The following is a 19,118-nucleotide window of genomic DNA, read 5'->3' as shown; positions in this document are numbered from 1 at the left end:
TGTCTGTCCACGACAAGAATACTGCTAGACATTCGTCTATGTTTACGGCGGGCGTTATAGAAACAGGTTACTGTAGGAAGAGTTCATTTCGCAGAGGTAGAAATTCATTCAAGTTTCTTACATTGGCACGTTTAGCGCCAAAGTGGCGATATTTGGTATTATTGCATTTAATTCTTGAAAACAAATTTAAAAAAATAATTCACTCAGCTGAAAATCATTTGCATACTCGGAATATTGAAAATATCCGGCATTCCTGTCATATGTATACAAAGAACAAAACAAATCAAATAGAAAAACTGAATAAATATTTGTATGTCTAACGACTACACAAGAAGAAAAAAAAAATTAAGAAGTAAAATCATGCATGACAAAACATTAATCGTCTTCATTTCATTTGCTCTAAATTTATATAAGTTATTAATATCAAATTCTCCGCAGCAAACGCGAGGTAATCTAATTTAACATAATTAATCGTAATTTAACATAATTAATCGTACTTATTTCATAAATTTTATAAAAGTGCTTTTATTTTGTTTTAAAGTAAAATGCTCATTGTTAAATAGGTTTGAAACCTTTCCAAATTTATATTTATTTTTCTGATGTATATACTATTTCCCGAAACACAAAATTAACGATTACCACACTATCAATTTTCAGATTTTTAAAAATCAAACTGTGATTTGTAACTTATTTTCAATATGCACAAGCTTTTTACAGCATAATTAATTTCGCAAAGTTTATATGTAAAAGTATTCTGAATTTGAAGATAATTCAAGTGTTCATTCATGCACGTGCCAGATGTCCCAGATTTAAAGGAACCCAACTAAATAAGCCCAATATCGCTTTACATTATTCTACGAAAAACGCGGTAAAAGTTTGTTTTTGTATTCCAGATTACCATTTATTCATTTCCCCCGGCTTGAAAAAGAAATACAATTATTTCAAAGAAAATTTTTTCTCACGAGCTGTCAATTCAAATAAGAGTGATAAATGAGCTTTTCCTTTCAATGTATCCTCGAAGCAATAAAGGATCCAAATTCCTGCATGCATTTTATCATTTCGGGGTTGAAAATTCTTCACTCCTAATGTTCTTCACATTTCTATTCAAAGCCTATCAATACCGTTTGAGAATACATATCTGATACCGTTTTACTATCACAATCAGTGCACCTGAGTAGAAAGGAATCTCGTTAAATACTTTAATCCTTCTAACTCACATTAACGTGCATACAATTTTTAGATTCTTGGAATCCTAGTTAAGAAGGAAAGCTATTGAAACTACAGAGAGGCGAGACAACAACTTTCAATAAATGACTATTTTTCTTTATTTTATTGAAAAAAAAGCAATGCTCTACCTATAATATAATATTTTTTCATACCATTATATAGTTGAATAATATTTAGCGATAAAATTTTAATAGAATTACTTCTTAATAATTGCATATACTCATTCAATTCCAGAAAAGAAATTAAATCGTTTTAATCTCTAAATATTTTCATATAGCATAATAGTATCACTATTTTGAATTTCAAAGTAATTCTTTTTTTTTTAAACTATAAATACAATTTCTCATAATTATTATTTAACACTAAGAGCAAAAGGTTAAAACAACGGGTTTTTTTTTCCCTCCTCATTTTTTTTATCTTGACAATGATTGTGATAGTAGATAACTAAATTAATTATACCTGTAGATTTAAGGAAATTACTCAATAATTTCGATGAAAATAAAATACTGAATTGTGAAATATACTTGTTTAAAAAATAATGGAATTCAAAGTTCCCTGCAAGAACTTTTTTTTAATAAATTTTCAATACACTTTTCAAATAAAAAATTCAAAATGAATGATCAATTAATTTTACTTATACAAACAGCTGAGTATAATTTGCTTTAAAAGTTTGAACTGTGCATTTTTTTTATAAATATAATCTGAAATGGATTTCTATATTTTCCAGTTCCATATATCGATCAATTCAAAAGGCGATCTTATTTATGCTAAAAAGTTAAATTCTAATTTACGATAATTATTTTATTAAATTTCAGTTTATAACATTAAATAAAAGTTTTTGATCCAGAAAAAGCTATAAAAGTATATATATAATGATATTTTAAACTCTAATTTCAATTTAATTAATTTCCAAGGTTTTATCTTAATTTAGCCCATAGTAACTTCATGCTAAAATATTCTATTATTTCCTGATAAATATTAGAATCTATTGTTTCTTTCTTCGTTTCACTTTCTACAATTTAAAGTATTATCATAACAATTATAAAAATTAATTAATCAGCAAGTAACTAACTAAATTTCATGCTTTAAATTTAGTAAAATCTGCAAAATAAATAAATAAAACAGACCTTAAAAAATAAGGACAATCAAAACTATGTTAAACTGAAACTTTTGATTATTAACACAAACATGAATGGTAGAAATCAAGAACACATTAATGAAAAAAATAGAAAATAATAACAATGTATCAGAAACAAAATGTATTAGACTAAATACAATTCCATTCTGCTATAATCTATAATTGAATAATCGAAAAGAAATAAAAAAGCAATTTTAAAACTCACTTTTTATTTATAAAATATATTAATTATGATTAAAAGAATGCAAAACTATATTATTTTAAAATGACAAAACTAGCAGAGATCGAGTGACAGTTGTGTAGTTTCTTAAAAAAATTCTGAATCACTGTCACATGATTCCGTTTCTTCTGAATCGGAATCCGATTCAGTACTTCCAATTTGAACTACCAGTTCGTCTACTACTTCCTCTAAAATTCCATCTTTTTCCCAATAAGAATTTTCAAGTTTTTCCACATGACGGCAATGAGCCTCCCATTCCTTGGAAGACACTCCGCCCAAAGCATCGCACAACAGATTCTGTAAGTTTTCTAAACTTAAGTCTCCTGTTATATTTCTCTCTTTGATGAGTCTTTTGACTGAAGACCAAACGTATTCAATCGCATTTAAGTCGCAATGGTAGGGGGGAAGTCGCAAGACATAATGCCCATTTTCTTTTATTATGCTGTCAATTTTATATATGATTTCTTTAGGGCGATTCCTATCAATTAGCGAATACAGTTCCGCTTTCCTCATTTTCATATCGCATTCTATTCCGTTATTAATCAGCCAATCGGTCATTTCTTTCTTCGTACTGTATTTGGTAGGTGTCGGATTTGCAACTTTTGTGTGATATGGAGCATTGTCCATGCACACGACACTTTTTGGGCGCAAATTTGGAATGAGTTTTTCCAACACCCATTTCTCAAAATTTTCATAATTCATTTGGCCATGATAATCACCAGTTTTAGTTGACGCTTTGTAAATTAATTGAGCGCCAGGAATAAATCCCGTGGACGAGCCAGCATGCACAATGATCAATCGATTTTTGGAATTTACATTTATTTCGGCTCCTGAAATTGTATCACTTTGCCAGCATTTTCTAAATGTTAGATTACTGTCGACCCACGTTTCATCAATGAAAACTATCTGGCATTTACTTTTTCTGTACTGCCTCATTTTTCGCAAGTAGTTGTTTCTCCAAAACACAATATCAGGTCTTTCGATGAGAAATTTTCTTTTATTCGCGCATTTCTTCCAGCGAAAATTCATTGAATGCAAAACTTTCCTCAATGATTCTTTATTCCAATGAAAATTCAACTTCTCTCTCAATACGGGAAGTAATTTTCTTAAAGAAGGCACTTTCTTTTGCTGGACGTAAAAGTCTTGAACTGTTTGACGAATAACACATTTGTCGAAGTCGTCAATTTCACAATTTCGGTCAATAGGCCTTTTACGGTGCTTTCCAGGAGTACTCAAAACTTCCGTTTTGTCCAGTGTCGAAACTTCATTTTTAATTTTCCTAATAGTGCCTTCCGACACTCCAGTCGCCTGAGTAGCTCTTTTCATGGCTTGTGGAAGAGGAACCTTCAAAGATTTTGCTGCAGCTTCTTCGGAGCAGAACTCTGCAACATTATGCACAATTTTACGTGCTTGTGATTTTAAAGTCTCTCCTTTCTTAAATCGAAAAGGCATTTTAAAGGATGTCAAAATTTACGAGACAAAAAAAAAATTAAATAATAAAATGCAGTTAATATTAACCAGAGAAAAGATTAATAAAATATAAAAGAAATAAGTTAAGCGAATATAAAGATACGTGCAACTGCGATTAAAGCGAGAAGACGAATGAGCAATAGATTTTCTGTTATCGCTTCACATTGACGCCAAGAAAAAGAATACCCCCCCCCCCAGACTTCTTTCCGATTCCACCCATTGAAAATGGATCATCCCTACCGCAACCTGTTTCTATAGCGCCCGCCGTAAACATAGACGAATGTCTAGCAGTATTCTTGTCGTGGACAGACAGTAGGTTAGCACTCAATTTGCCAAGGCCGAAATGGCCTCCTAGTCTATAATACATATGTTCGGATAAAGCACTAGCTATCTGCTTCGAAGCTGCTTAACCGGGTCTTTTTTTTTTTTTCCTCCCATTACATTTCCCTTTTTTATTTATTTGTTCCGAAATAATTTGTAATGTCACTCACATGATTTGTAAGCATACAAGTAAAAAATAACTCTCGATTTTGTGAATACTTTGATTAAAGAAATAAATTTTAGAAAATAAAAAAAAAAGATACAGAAAATTTTTTTGGACTAATACATAGAATTCAATAGCAGTACTATAAAAGTGGAACTTGCAAATAAAAACAGAAGATTTAGTATGGTACGATGAAAACTGTGATTTCATTATTTGAAAATTATTGCTAATAATAAATTGCAATATTTCAAAAAAGCCGTCATTTGAAAAGATCTATTATTATTTAAATTTGAAATAAATAAGATTGCAGTTCATACAGTCTAGAAATAATATCGTTAGCTTTGCATAGAAGCAATGTCATAGCCAATGAAGTAGCCATAGCGTGACTATTGCTAGTTAAAAACTTTTCACAATACCACTCCCAGTCGATGTGAAATACCTTCGGCTGAGGCAATTTTTTGGAAGCTCCCTCGGGAAGTTAAATTTAAAGAGCAGATTCCAATTGGAAAGGTGATAAATGTAGAAGCGAGTTGCACAATTCTGCGGTGAAACATGGCGTTTCTGAACTTTATGAGAGCGATTGCAGCGCCGCTATCAAATTTACGAGTTTCGACAATTCTTCAGAAAGAACACTATCTCAAATGGTTGTTTTATTTGCTCCGGAACAAACATTTAAGGCAAAGGTAAAGAAATATTTTTTATATTTAGAAACCTCCCAGTATAAAATGTTATATAATATAATAAACACAATCGATGGTGTACAGGAAAAATAGTTACAAGGTTATCACAAAATATCTACAAATTAATTTAAAAAAAGGTTCATTTACATTTTATTCGAGCAAATTTTAATTATTTTTTTTAGATTTGCACTAAAAGAAGTAATCTAAGACTTTTGTCGATGCATAAACCTGAAATTATATATTTTATTCACATCTTATATTAGATTCCTCTTATATCAATTATAGAAAAAAATTGGACAAAGAGATATTAATATGAGCATTGATTCTTCATTTTTGTATGTTAACAAATAAATAAATCTTAAATCCGTCCATTTAAAGTTTGTTTCGTTATTTTCGATATATGAAATCAGATTTAAAAAGACATTTCATTATTTAGATTGTAAATAATTTTCGAATATCTTGAAAGTTTTTAATAGTTGCTATGCAATTCAAAGATATTTTATTAAAAACAATATAATTAGATTTAATAAAGAAGAGATATTTGATTGAAAGATACATAAAGCAGCTAAAAAATAAAAATTAGATTGTTCTTCTAAAGTAGTGGCTATCATCTTTGTTATTATCTTGAACTCGAGATTGTAAATATTTATATGCATTTCTTAAATAACTTCTAAACATGTATTTCTTAAAATGTTTCGAGTGCATCAAAGAATTTTTACTGCATTTTTCTTCATATTTTTATTGAAGCTGAAACTACTTCTAAAGACAGTGTTAATCAATCAGATTAAAAATTTATAAATTATGCTGAAAACTATGACGAACAAAGAAAATGACATATGAATATATTATTCGTATTTATCGATCATAGAGGTGAATTGCAAAAATATGGAAACACCTCGGGAAACGCATGCTTGAAAGAAATGTTTATTATAGGCGGCACTGATGCTTCCGCTTACGGGCATCACCAATACAATATTCCAAGTATGTTCCACATATGAATCATTGTTGGAACATTCTTCTGTGAATTTGCAATAATTCCACCATGTCAGTGTAACAAATTTCGAAAGCGGGGAAATAGGAGATCATCTAGCGGTTGCCTCAATAGAAAATGTAAACAAATTGTTTAGTGTTCTAAGATGTATTGTAGCAAATATTTATTCCGTATTCTTAAAGAGCAGAAAAAAAAAATGAACCGTTAAATCACAGCACGGATGAAAGTGTGTGTTAAGTGATTGCAATAGACGATCATTAAGCAGAATTGTGACGAAACATATGAAGACCACATTTGCAAACGTTACGGCTGAAATGAATGTCGAGCTCACAAAGCTTTAGTAATTATGTCTGTGACCTGCGAAATATTGTCACAAAGACGAATGTCTGATATTTTAAACATATCACAGGCAAATTTATAGAAAGGCAAATTTATTAATTAAGAAAAAGGCAAATTTATGTTTTTCATACGATTTTACAAGAAGATTTTAAGTCTCCTATGACGGTTATTAGAATGTTTAGAAGAATTATGAATTATGGGGTTTACCTCCGAACATCTTTAATTTTGAACTTCTAATTGCGGATTTTAAATGATGACGAAAATGTTCGTCAATTCCATCTTAGATTGGGTGGTAAGGAGTACTGTGTACCCAACATGCAAGTGAATGCAGTAGTAATAATTTGATTCCTACTGGGGTTCTTGAACAATAATTAGTACAGATGGGCATCAGAGATCAGCAACCCAATTGTCGAATGTTGTAAGAGAAAGAGTTTTTGCTAGCATATCTGCTATGTATATCATTTCTGATTATTTTCATTGGAACTTCACGAATACGTCAGTATTATATGTTGGAACTTGCACCGACTAAAAATTACGAATTTTTGTTATCTGGTGGCAGAATAGGTGACGATGTTTGAATTAAAGGAGATGCCGCGTCTATTCATTTTCATTCTCTTTTCCTTGAAAATGCACCGCAATGCATTTTTTCTGATTTGCAAGTTTTTTCCAATGCGATGAGGATATTTCTAAATAAACGAATTTTGCTAATACAGGGTGGTTATAATTAAAGTTACCCTATTTAGTGCTACGTAGTGTCCGCTCTAGTGGAAAGATGTCAAAGAAACTTGGTATTTAGGGTGTATGGATCCTGGTGAAAAGAAATCTGCAATAAAAATAGTTTAAATTTCGGCCAATAGATGGCGATTTTCACGTACGATAAAGGCCATTATGCAAATTTAGTGTAGTTTAAAAAGCCAGTACTCATTGCCGTAAAATTATTCTTCGGCATGCCGTTAGAGAAGAAAGGAAGAGCTTTACCGATAAAGTTGTTTTATCAGAACAGCAGTAATTTATCAGTTGCACTACGAAAATATTGGCGCTTGAAATACTTACGGAAAGGGCCTATGTCCAGGCAGGCTTTGAAAAAGATGATTATTAAATTTGAAGAATTGGGTGTGGTACAAGGAAGATGACGGAAACGGATTTCAAATGAAACTGTGGAAGAAGTCGCTCATGCCATGGTCGAAAGAGCGTCCGATTCGCAATATTCTTCATCAAATGCTAGAGCGATGGCACATGATTTGTCCCTCCCTTGGTCTACAGTATGAAAGGTTCTTCGATCCATTGTAAAGTGGTATCCATACAAGATCCGTCATGTGCAATTATCGGGTATGTGCAAGTATTGGTATCGGTCGCCGATTGATAAAATACATTGGGAAATGCTTGGTATTGGGTGGCACTTTGATAAAACACGTCGGAAAACAATCGGCAAATTGGCCGGAAACAAGCTGCGGCGATCACCGCCCGGTGTCTTGCCGGAGCATGACCAATATCGGGACGACGTCGCAGGTGATCTCGCCCACGACCTCAAGGTCGTGTCTCGCCCCGACGTCGCGCTTTTTGTGGGGCGATGTTTGGCCAATGATTGGTCCACGATCCTTTGCTGCTTGGGATCAACTCCAGGACGGAAATAACATAAAATTCAGGATTGAATTACGAAAATTACAGGATGAATTTGCAATAATAACCTGAAAAGGGAAACGGGCCCTGCTCTGGTGTCTAAACATGGATGTTTTAATGGGGAAAATCAATCGGGCCACACGTTGGGAAACAATTTTTGTGTAACCTTAAACAAAACAAGTTACCGTTGGGTGCCAAAAAATTCCTGCTTGGGAAAAACAAAACTCTTAAGGAAAGAAGCTTAAATGATTTAATTATTTTTAATGAAATATTAAAGGACATAACACACGAAAAACAATTAATACAAACATTTAAGGAAAAGTTCAATTCTCGGGGTAAACATCATGCTTAATCTATGACACCAAAGCACAGACTCGAGAGCACAGTTTTATCAAGAGGACGCTTGGTGGCAAGCTGAAAAAGTTGTCCGGTTACAGCATAAGAATTTATTAAAAAAGATATTTTTTAGTACGAAAGTGTAATTTTACAAAATATTTCTACCTTATTTTAACCAGATTTTCAATCTTTATCCTACTTTTGTACAGCGAATTTCTATTTAACTAAAAATTCATAATTATATATTCAGCTGCCTAGAAATTCTCATGGAATAGAGATGTCATAACCACTATGCAACTATAGCTTCAGAAGCAGCTTTGAAACGTCGAGTTCGATTCTGGGTGCAGTACGACAGCTTGGAGTAAATGGTGAAATACTGAATTGATTTTTTTGGAAGATTGATTCAGAAAATAAGGAAATTTAATTGCACATATTCTAAGCGATGTAATACTTGCACAGTGCTTTTTAAAGACAAAGTGAATGCCCTCGATCTGTATCTGCCTGCTTCCTTGTCGTTGAGGAGTACGAAAAACGGGAAGATGTGGAATCCTTTCGGATATTCCAAAAAAGAAAGAAATAGAATAACAAGAAGCAATCAGAAAGACAAAAAAAAAAAAATCTATGAAGAAATCCTGCATTTTAGAGAAAAGCATCTGAAATATTTTCAGCCATTGAAGATTTTTCTAATTCGTCTGATGATGCAAGTTCTACAGTAGTTGTTATAAATGTTGGTATTGAAAAAGAAAAATTTTGTTTAACAAAACAACTTTTTTTGCTAGAAATAAAAAAAAAAAATTATTGAAGAGGTTATCACCCAGTTCGTCATCAACCACAATATAATATTCTAATTTCAATATTTCGTCATTTATCAATATATCACAGGTATTCCAAGCTCCAACTTTTCGTATTTGAATCCGAGTCCTCTGAAAATTTTTGAATCCAGTGACTATTTATTTCAGATTGAAAAGGCAACGTTTAAGAACTTTCTTTTTTCTTCCATTTTGTTTTTTCTATCGAAGTGAAATTTTTTAATTCTATGAGGCATATAAAAAGAAATACTTAAAAAAAATGTCACTACGATCTTACATTTTTTGTGAAAATAGAAAGAAAAATTGCTGTTTTGAAAATAAACATTTAAAAGAAAAATTAAGGACAAGATTGAAAATTCTGTATCTCTACCATCTTAGGACTTTTACCCTTTCAATGACAAGCTATCAAAGGAAATGTTGTCACTCAGTTACTTTCATGAATGAAAAAGTTCATTGATCAGAGGACTCCAAGAAGCATGCTGTCAGTTTGAACTTCAACTTTAGTACCACTATTATTAAAGCGGAACGTTATTATAATTTTTTTGTTTTTTCTCTAATTCGTAACAATTATCCAAAATTTTGCTAAATACCATTACATGCCGTTGAAAAACGTGCAGAGTGTATCAAAGAGTAATTCAACTTCTGGTTGTCTTCGCGCTTACTGAACATTAGCCAGCCGATCATTGTAAAAGTCGAACGATTGCAGCGCTTCCTTTCGGAAGCTGTGGTTACAAATTACCGTTGCTGTTACAAAATTGTTGAGTGGAGAAATGAGAAAAATAGTATTTTTTCTTAATGCAGGGTATTCACTCGCTGGCCTGCATATAATGCGAAAATTGCAGTTCTCTCAGCCACACGTTTATTGCATTATGTACTTATGTAAATTAGCCATATAAAAGAATAGAGTATGTAATGTAAACAAATGAAAGTGAATATACACAGCGCCACCTACTCTTCAGATACTGTAATTCGTAACACTGTTATTGATGAGTCGAATTTGGACAGGTAGACATGCAATGGAAGTTCATTGAAGGAAATAATTAATCAGTGCTCAGATATAATACATTTCGAGAACCACAGAGAAATAGAGGTTTCATACAAGAGTTATTGCACAGCACGAAATCAACGCCATCATGTTATTCGTATTACAACTGGCTGTTTGCGGTTGAGACGAGATATGGTAAGCATAACATTATATATTTTGAATATTTTTAACATTTTGATATTATCTATTTTATAGTGGTTTATTATTCTTTCTTTGATTTTTTTTATTTTATTTCAGCGCTTTTTTTTTAACGCAGTCTTTAGGCAGAACCAGCGTCTCTAATGCGAACACCGAAAAATATGAAGCAATCAGAAAGAAAATCAAAACATTCTATTTGTGAAGATTCTGTTGAGTATTATTCAATATTCTTTCAAATAAGAGAAAACATGTTTTTAAAAAATTCAATTTTTATTCATATTTGTTTTGAAGTAATGAATATTTCGAATCAGTTAATTTGAGAATATGTGTTTCATTTTTGCATACGGAATGGATAATTTTCGCTTTTAATGTGGAATTGTTATGATATTTTAATTTTTGCTAGTTAGTATAAATAAAAAAATTTAAAAATTTTCATCATACGAATTTCTTATTTTGATATTCCATTTAATTTCAATAACGTATTTAAATTCGAAATTTTTTGATCTGATAGTCTGTTGCAGAAATAAAAGAAATATCATAACATATATCTTTATTTTCAACATGTTGTTGTTTACCGTAAAAAGTTTATTTCATTTTTTTTAAATATTTTTAAGTTCAGTTTATACTTTTTTATAAGTAAATTTATAATACTTTATTACACATATTTTTCTAAAATTAAGCTTTAGAATAATTTGCCATTGTGTTTGAGAAGTAAAAATCAAAGTTAGTCAATTAATTCTAACTCACTAACTTCACTTTTAAAGTACTATGAAAAGAATTAAAGTACTATTATTATTACTGTCACTATTAAAGTAGTAAATAGATTGCCGTTATGAATTCATAAGTGTGCAAAGTAAGTAAAGGTTTATTTCAGATTTCAATTTTTCTAATATGAAGACAAATTAAGTGTAATTGTTTAAAAATGGAAAAGATAATTCTCCTTATTTTTTTCCAAATAGCGTTTGAAACACTTTTTACAGATATTTGCTTTAATATTAACTGTTATTTGTCCTTGTTTAGAAATTCTCTGAGTGTAAAGTTAACTAAATGACTGAAAATGATCTCACTCATTGATAAAAAAAAATTAATTCGAAATCTGCAATTCGAGTAAGAAAATTGAAAATAGTTTTTTTTTTTTTTTTCCTTTTTTCTTTTGTATTATTTCTCAAAATCTATTTAAAAAAAACAACCTTCAGCATTAGTATTCATATACTGAGAAATTATTTTTAACTGATTTTTTTTCATTTTATATTTAGATAGAGTTATTTCAAATGCATGTAATAAAATATAAATAACTTCAATTAAATTTTAAAAAATGTGCTATTTAGTTTTCATAAAAGATAATACATTAAAAGAAACCAAATAACAATGCCTGTTTAGTTAATTTCTTATACATTATTTATTGAGAAAGAAGATTAATTTAAACGACTTATTCATTCACTACAGTTAAAATGAGAATTTTGAGTGGTGTTTATATAAAAAAGAAACTGTCAGTGCAGATTATATTAACAGATTTAATTTTTTTTAAAGTAATTAAATTGCGTTTACTCTTTTTCAAAAAGTTCTTCTAGATCATATTTTTAACTCCACATACTCCCTTTTATGAATATAGTAATTCTCAACATTCTTTAAACTAAAATAATTAATAGGTTTTAATACATTTATCTTCCTTTTTATATAAGTTTTAGAAAAAAGTGTTGAAAATAATTTCTGAAATTCAATATATATATTTTTTTTTAATCTTGAGAGCAAATAACACTCTTTGCTTTAATTTTCCAGCATGATGTACTTAAAATAATGTCAACACTCAATCGAAGTATTCAAAGCAATGTGCGCAGAGAAGGAGATCCAGAAGTCTCCCTCTCATAGACACTAATAGCAACTTTTTTAACATGGCCATTCACATAGACAGTAGCGCCATCTCTGTTGTTACCGTGACTTGGAACTATTGCGTGGTGGAATGACGTCATCTTTCTTCGTGACGTCATGATACGGATGTCAAGAAAGCAACTGCATTTATTATATTGACTTTTCTCTGCCAAATTTCAGTCTTTTGGGATAATATCCTCTAATAAATTGCTATCTGAAACGTTTTTTTTTTCCCATTTATTTTTTTCCTTCTTATATAACAACAAAAAATTTCATCTGTGCTTGTTGTGTACAAGTGAAATTCAGATACATTATTACCATATTTCAGATTAATTAAATTACATTTACCCTTCACTATGAAATGCCATCAAATTATTAAAAAAAATTCTATTCCACCAGAAATGATTTTTTAAAAGTTTATATGTAAGGAAAATACTTATGATTAATACTTATACTTATAGGTAAATACTTGCTCATATGTAAGGTAATACTTACTTTTGGGTGTTTGAAGAACGAAGTTGAAATTTTACAGTGGATGAATTGCATATTATAATAAGTTCTATTATTGATTGTTAATTTACACTTTCTATTAATTATAATATATATCAGTAGATTTCAAACTGCAATTTATGAATTTTAAAGTATTTTATTCCAATTTAGACCACTTCTAATCAATTTTACTCTGTATTTATACTAGCTTTAATCACTCTCATATATCAGATTTGGCTACTCTAATTGAATTTTACCAAAGTTATTTTAAGAGTGAAAATTAATTTCAGAAATATTTTACAAATTCTAACAAAATTAAATACATATATTTAGTATCACAGAATAATCATGTAATAAATAACAAATAAAACCAAACAAGGTTGTCTTATTTTATTGTAGAAAAAAATAATTGAAAACATTCCACATATTACATAACAAAAAATATTATCGCTAAAAAAATATTAATAAATATAGCATAAGCTCATTTGAAAAAGAAATTGCAATTAAAAATGAGGAGTGATTAGTTTTATAAAATTTAAAAGCTATGAGAAAAAGGTTCTTATGCAATAACAATGCTAATTTTACAAGATAAAAATACTATTGGCTTGAGTCACATTTTTAACATGCTTCAGATGGTAAATTAAAAAAGTTGAAAACTGAAAACAACAAACTGACATAATTATTACTAATTTATTTTTAAAAAATAAAATTAAAAACTATACATGTAAAACCTTTTTTATTTATTTATTTTTGAGAATAGTAGGTTGTCATTTCATCATTCATTCTTTTCATATTATGTTTAATCATCATCCGTATAAAAGAAGAAATAAAAAAAACTCTGTGCTTTTTCTTTGTGTTCTCTGTGATTATTAAAAAAGTCTAAAGCAACCTGGTTTAAAACAGATTTAAATTTCTGACTTATACCATATTTTTTTGGAAAAAAAAGGGCTAAAATTAACAGAAAAACATTCACGTATTTTAGAAAAATATTGTAATAAATATTCAGTTGGCCATTTTAATCCTGATTTACGCATGTCATATTCTTTAAAATATATAAAAAAATATATGATAATATAAATTTTTTTCATAATTTATTAGTAATTTTCTGCATTTAATACATTCATGAGAAGACAAAAACTTTTTTGTTAAAAAACCTGATACATATGATAAAACATTTTCTTTCACTATATTTAGAGTACTTATGTTCAAGTTATCCATGTCACATTGTTTCTTCCCTTTGGAATTTTCATTTATTAACTCGCACAATTCTTTCTTGTTTAAACAGGTAAAGTCGATTAAAGTAGAAGCATCATCATCCTCACAGTTTTTATTTGTTGACTGTTTTAAAAAATTAATAATTATTACTTTGTGAATAGTATGTCTGAATTCATAAGCATCTGTATTGTCTCGGAAGCCTCAATGTCTTTTAACAGAAGAAAATGTATTTTCTAAAGTATCTTGATTAAATCTATTGGTAAAGATAAATTTAACTGTAGTGAATAAATATTCCGAAATTCCAATAAAAGCATTTAAAGTTAAGACCGAACCATTTTTGCTGGGTACAGTAATCCTCCTATTGCTTTTTCTTGATCTGAAATGCCTTGTTGCTATCCACTCTATCATTTCTTTCCAGAACGAAATATGGAAACTTATTTTTTATGATGCACATAATTCTTTCTTTTCATGATGCAATGTTCTTGAATTAACAGAGTCAAATAGTTTGTCAATCTTCCAAAGGAATTCTGCTTTTCTATTCCTTTGCTCTCAATGTTATTAGCTGCAACATATAAATTCAAAGCAGCTGCAACAGAGTGACAAAGTATCTACAAAAATAAAACAAATATTGTAGAAAACAATCATGCAATTTGTTTCTTTTTAATAAAAAGCATTAATATATTATGCATTATTATGAATAAGATAGCAATTAAATAAAAGTTGATCTTCCTAGTGAAGGTGAATCAAAGAAGCCGAAGTTAATCTAAAAGGTGATTTTGAATTTACTATCCATTAAGCATATAAATAAATCTTCATTCTTTGGAAAAAAAACTGCATATAAAATGAAAATTTTAATCAGACATTTTGGAAAGTTTTACAGAATATAATAAGTGTGGTAGGTTAATCCGTAAATGCTTAAGTAAATGATGTAGAAAGTTTTAGAACATTTATGCTGGAATTAATAGCAAGAGAAAACTATTATATTATGACTATCTCTACCTGAGCTGCTAGTTTTATGTTCATTTTCTTTACTCCACAAACTTGAATATGATTTTTGTAAGCTTCCTACAGGCACAAAATTTCTATTAAAAAAAAGAGAAGAGCACAATTACTATAAAAGTAAATGTCCACAATATAACCTATTTTATTGATATATAAACATATTCTAAAATTATTATTTTACTTATACTCTTTGAATCCAACTCGTATAATTTTTCTATATGCTTCCATGAAACATAGCATGTTTGAGGCTCAGTTTCAGTTAAAGTGTCAACAAACTATATTTCGTGGTTCTTTAAGTTGTTTCGCACTGATTTCAAGAGATGTGGAAGATCATACATTGCAAAAACGTTTCTAGAGTTGTGCCAAAAGAAGGGTGCATCTGTAGTAACTTTCAAATCATGGAACAGTATTCTATTATTTGGACCTGGAATTTACAAGTAAAATACAATTCTAACGCAGCAGTGAAATAACACATAAATAGGAAGATATAAAAGTACTTACATATGTATTCTTCCTATAACAATATAGTTTGGTAAAACGAATTTAAAATAGTAGTCAGGTCATAAATGAATTAATTAAAGAAACAAGAATACTAAAGAGAGACTAGTAATTCCTAACCTTGATCACTTATAATAGAAACTACTTCCAATCCACATGCTTGCAGTGTTTCAATTGCTTACCGTATCAATTTCTCCAAAGGAAAATCCTCAGAAGGGAAAGTGAAAAAATAACCTAATACTTAAAATTTAAATTTATTTATTTTTTTATTAAATTTATCTTTTGTTAGAAATAACATTTATGATTTGGCACATAGTTTGATTTAATGTTATTCTTATAAAACTGTATTATTTAAATTAGAGTAAGATACTTATGTGCATTATTAAATAAAATATATTAAATAATAATAAATTTTTTTATTAGACCTGCTTCCAGTTTTTTACAATTCCACGTGCCATAAAAACGAGGGTTTGAGTTGCATATAGCGGCTTTTGGTGAAAATCATTCCTTACACTTGTAAAACCATCTACTGCATCACAATCTTCTCAATATGTCAGTCCTTGTTTAATTGCCATTTCATCTATCAAAAGAATGCACAACCTTTCTGCTTCCCTCAGATGGCTAAATTTCTTTTTTAAACTGTTTACTAAATTGGGACAAAAACCTGAAGTTCTTATAAGTATATCAAATAATTTACATAATATAAATGAATGAAATTATGACTTATTTCAACAATGATACTGCAGCATTATTAACTTTACATTAATTATGAATAGTGAAATTTAATCAATGAAATGTGCTCACACATTTTTAAAGCAAGGAAAACTAATGAAGATTTATTTAATTAAATTCAAATCCATATTGGTTTTAGATATAATAATCTTACTCAAAACTGAATGTAATAATTTGCATTAAATTTAACTAAAAAGATCAATAGGATATTAGAATTTGTATCAGTAGTAATTTTTTACAATTTTAAATAATGTTCATTAGAAAGTTAGAATTACTGCATTCCCAAAAATTAATTAACACATAGATTTCTGAATTAAAAAAAAATTAACTGTACAAAGTTGCTTTGCTTGGGAAGGCAAAATATTTCCGAAGAATTTTGTAGGCACTTGGACTATGAAGATATATTTGAAGAGCAAATGCTTTTTATCTTTCTGACCAACGTCCCCCTTTGCCAGTTCTACACTGCATTCGTAGTTGAGATGTTACAAACTCGTACAAATGTTTGTTAGATAATTTTGCTTTCAACTGACCCAAGAAATGAGAAAAAGAACGTTCTTCATACAGTATTTTTTTAGTTTCGAAATATTTGATAATAAACTTTTAATTGTCCTTGTTTTGGGTGTGACTTGCAAGTGCTCACTTGTGTTAAATGATGTTACTTTTGGAGATACTAAATTTGCAGAACATGGATGTGTAGGGTCAGTAACTGTAAGAGATGGACTGTGGGCCTCAGGCAAATGTGAAGCTTCAGCAGAAAGAATATCATCAAATGTTGAAGGCAAATCTTCACCATGAGGACAAGCAAATTTTGTTAATCTACGACTTAAAGTACTAGTGAAACAAGAATCAGAAAAATATTTGTCACACAATTTAGCATTTCTCAAGACATATTGCAAATTCTCTGATGTCACATCCCATTTCAATGCTGAAAACCATTTGTTATATCTAGAAAATATTATTATCTATTACAAGATTGACACAAGCACAGAGAAAAATATTAAACATTCAAATTCAGAACTTTATTACACTAGAAAAATTACAATAAAAGATAGGAAACATTCTGCCATCACATCATATTTAAAGTATTAAATCCCTTAAAATATATTAAGAAAAAAATTTAAGAATCAATGAAATATAACTAGAATATTATTTTACATGATTAAATTTACGAAATATGACAGTAATTCAATAACACAAATTGAAATTACACATGTTCTTTAATAAGGTAATTCTAATTCGTTCAAATTTATTTTGATATTTAATTTCAAAACAATTATTAAACATACCTGCTCTCATCCAAAGGAAAACTTGAATCCATGTGTTTCATTCTCACTTCTACAACAAAGACAACATCTAAATTTGCTCACAGAGAATTTTCAGAAAAATATTTGTCACACAATTTAATGAAATGACAATGTAATTTAATGACAAATTAATGAATCAATGAAATATAAGGAAAACTTGAATAATATCAACCCAGGTGTTTCATTCTCACTTCTACAACAAAGACAACATTTAAATTTGCTCACAGAGAATTTTACCGATGATTTATAAGGAGTCACACAAGGGCCGGAGTTCGCATCCATTCTAAAAATATACAAGAAACGCATTACACAAGGAAAAAAAATCTAAACAAATAAAAAAGTGAAAATACACAAAACAAAATAAATTAAAGCAAAATAATAATTTCAAACGCAAAAAAAAAAAAAAAAAAAAAAAAAATAAAAAGTGAATCTTCAAGATTTCAACAACACGCTCAAAATGGCGGCGAATTTCGGTTTCGTTTCGAAAATTCCAGCATTCGTTTAGTTCCTGTACAAATGCATTAACAGAGGTGGCGCTACAACCGTTTACCAAACTTTGAAGTGAGACCTCTGGATCTCTTTCTCAGTGCAATGTTAAATTGAACAAACATAACAATTAACAAAACAATGAAAATCAATTATATTTCTAATATATAATGAAAATTCTGTAAAACAAAATCGTTTGTGAAGTTTATGCATTGAATTAAGGAATTTTTGTTAAAGACAAATAAAAACTAATGTAAGATTTAGTTATAGCAATAATGAAAACATTCCATTTTTTTAACTTTTAGCAGATCAGATTCATAGCAGCTGCAAGTGAGTGATTCAGTAATATATTTAGTAAATGTTATTGTCGAAGTCCTGATTTTTATGTTTAAACCAAAATACAGCAAAATAGTTGTATAGATGCAATATCCAGAAAGATGAAAGGATAAATAAATTATAATTATAAATTCAGTGATTTTTTAAAAAAATAAATGTAATAAAGCAACTGGGAAACAAATTTCTCTGCCCAACACTGTGAAAATCAACATAAAATCAATATTTCTCACAGCATGAATGCAAAATAAATGATTGGTTCGTAGAGAGCGCCATCTAGTGATAGACGACTGGAAGTAATTAAACTTTTTGAAATTACTTTTTTTTTGTCACATTCCCACATCAATCCTGGGGACAACGTTTGTCAGACATTTATATAAGGGATACTAATTATAAAGACTTTCGAGTTAGATTAATAATTTTTTATGGAACAATTTCATGAAATATCGAGTTTCATCGAGTACAAAAGGGGTGGAAATGGTGGGGGCTTGACATTTTCATTACGCTATAACTGTCTTAATATTGAAGTATTTAGAAAAATAAATTCGAATAGTCAAATTAGCGCGCAAATAGGGGCGAAAAATTTATCTCCCACCTAATTTTGACTGTTTTCCAACATCAACATTTTATGTTGCGAGAAAGATACTCAAATGTAAAAAAAAATCTACCTTTGCCTTCCAGCGTGCTAAGAGA

At 29.4% G+C, this 19,118-nt stretch overlaps 1 protein-coding gene and 2 non-coding genes across 3 annotated transcripts; 2 read left to right on the top strand and 1 right to left on the bottom strand.

Annotated features, from left to right (window-relative positions):
* Positions 1-2,672: 2,672 nt before the first annotated feature.
* Positions 2,673-6,766, bottom strand: LOC129971968 (uncharacterized). Its single transcript, XM_056085948.1, has 2 exons — positions 6,757-6,766; positions 2,673-3,967 (listed from the first exon to the last, which is right to left on the bottom strand). Exons 1-2 carry the CDS (start codon positions 6,764-6,766, stop codon positions 2,673-2,675), a joined length of 1,305 nt encoding a protein of 434 aa, XP_055941923.1.
* LOC129973132 (U6atac minor spliceosomal RNA) lies at positions 4,352-4,477 on the top strand. Its single transcript, XR_008784963.1, has one exon. It is a non-coding gene; the product is annotated as a U6atac minor spliceosomal RNA (small nuclear RNA).
* LOC129973122 (U4 spliceosomal RNA) lies at positions 4,877-5,016 on the top strand. Its single transcript, XR_008784954.1, has one exon. It is a non-coding gene; the product is annotated as a U4 spliceosomal RNA (small nuclear RNA).
* Positions 6,767-19,118: the final 12,352 nt, after the last annotated feature.

The sequence above is a fragment of the Argiope bruennichi genome, chromosome 6 (assembly GCF_947563725.1).
Source record: "Argiope bruennichi chromosome 6, qqArgBrue1.1, whole genome shotgun sequence".
Lineage (NCBI taxonomy): Eukaryota > Metazoa > Arthropoda > Arachnida > Araneae > Araneidae > Argiope > Argiope bruennichi.
This window is presented reverse-complemented; position numbering and strand designations above follow the sequence as displayed.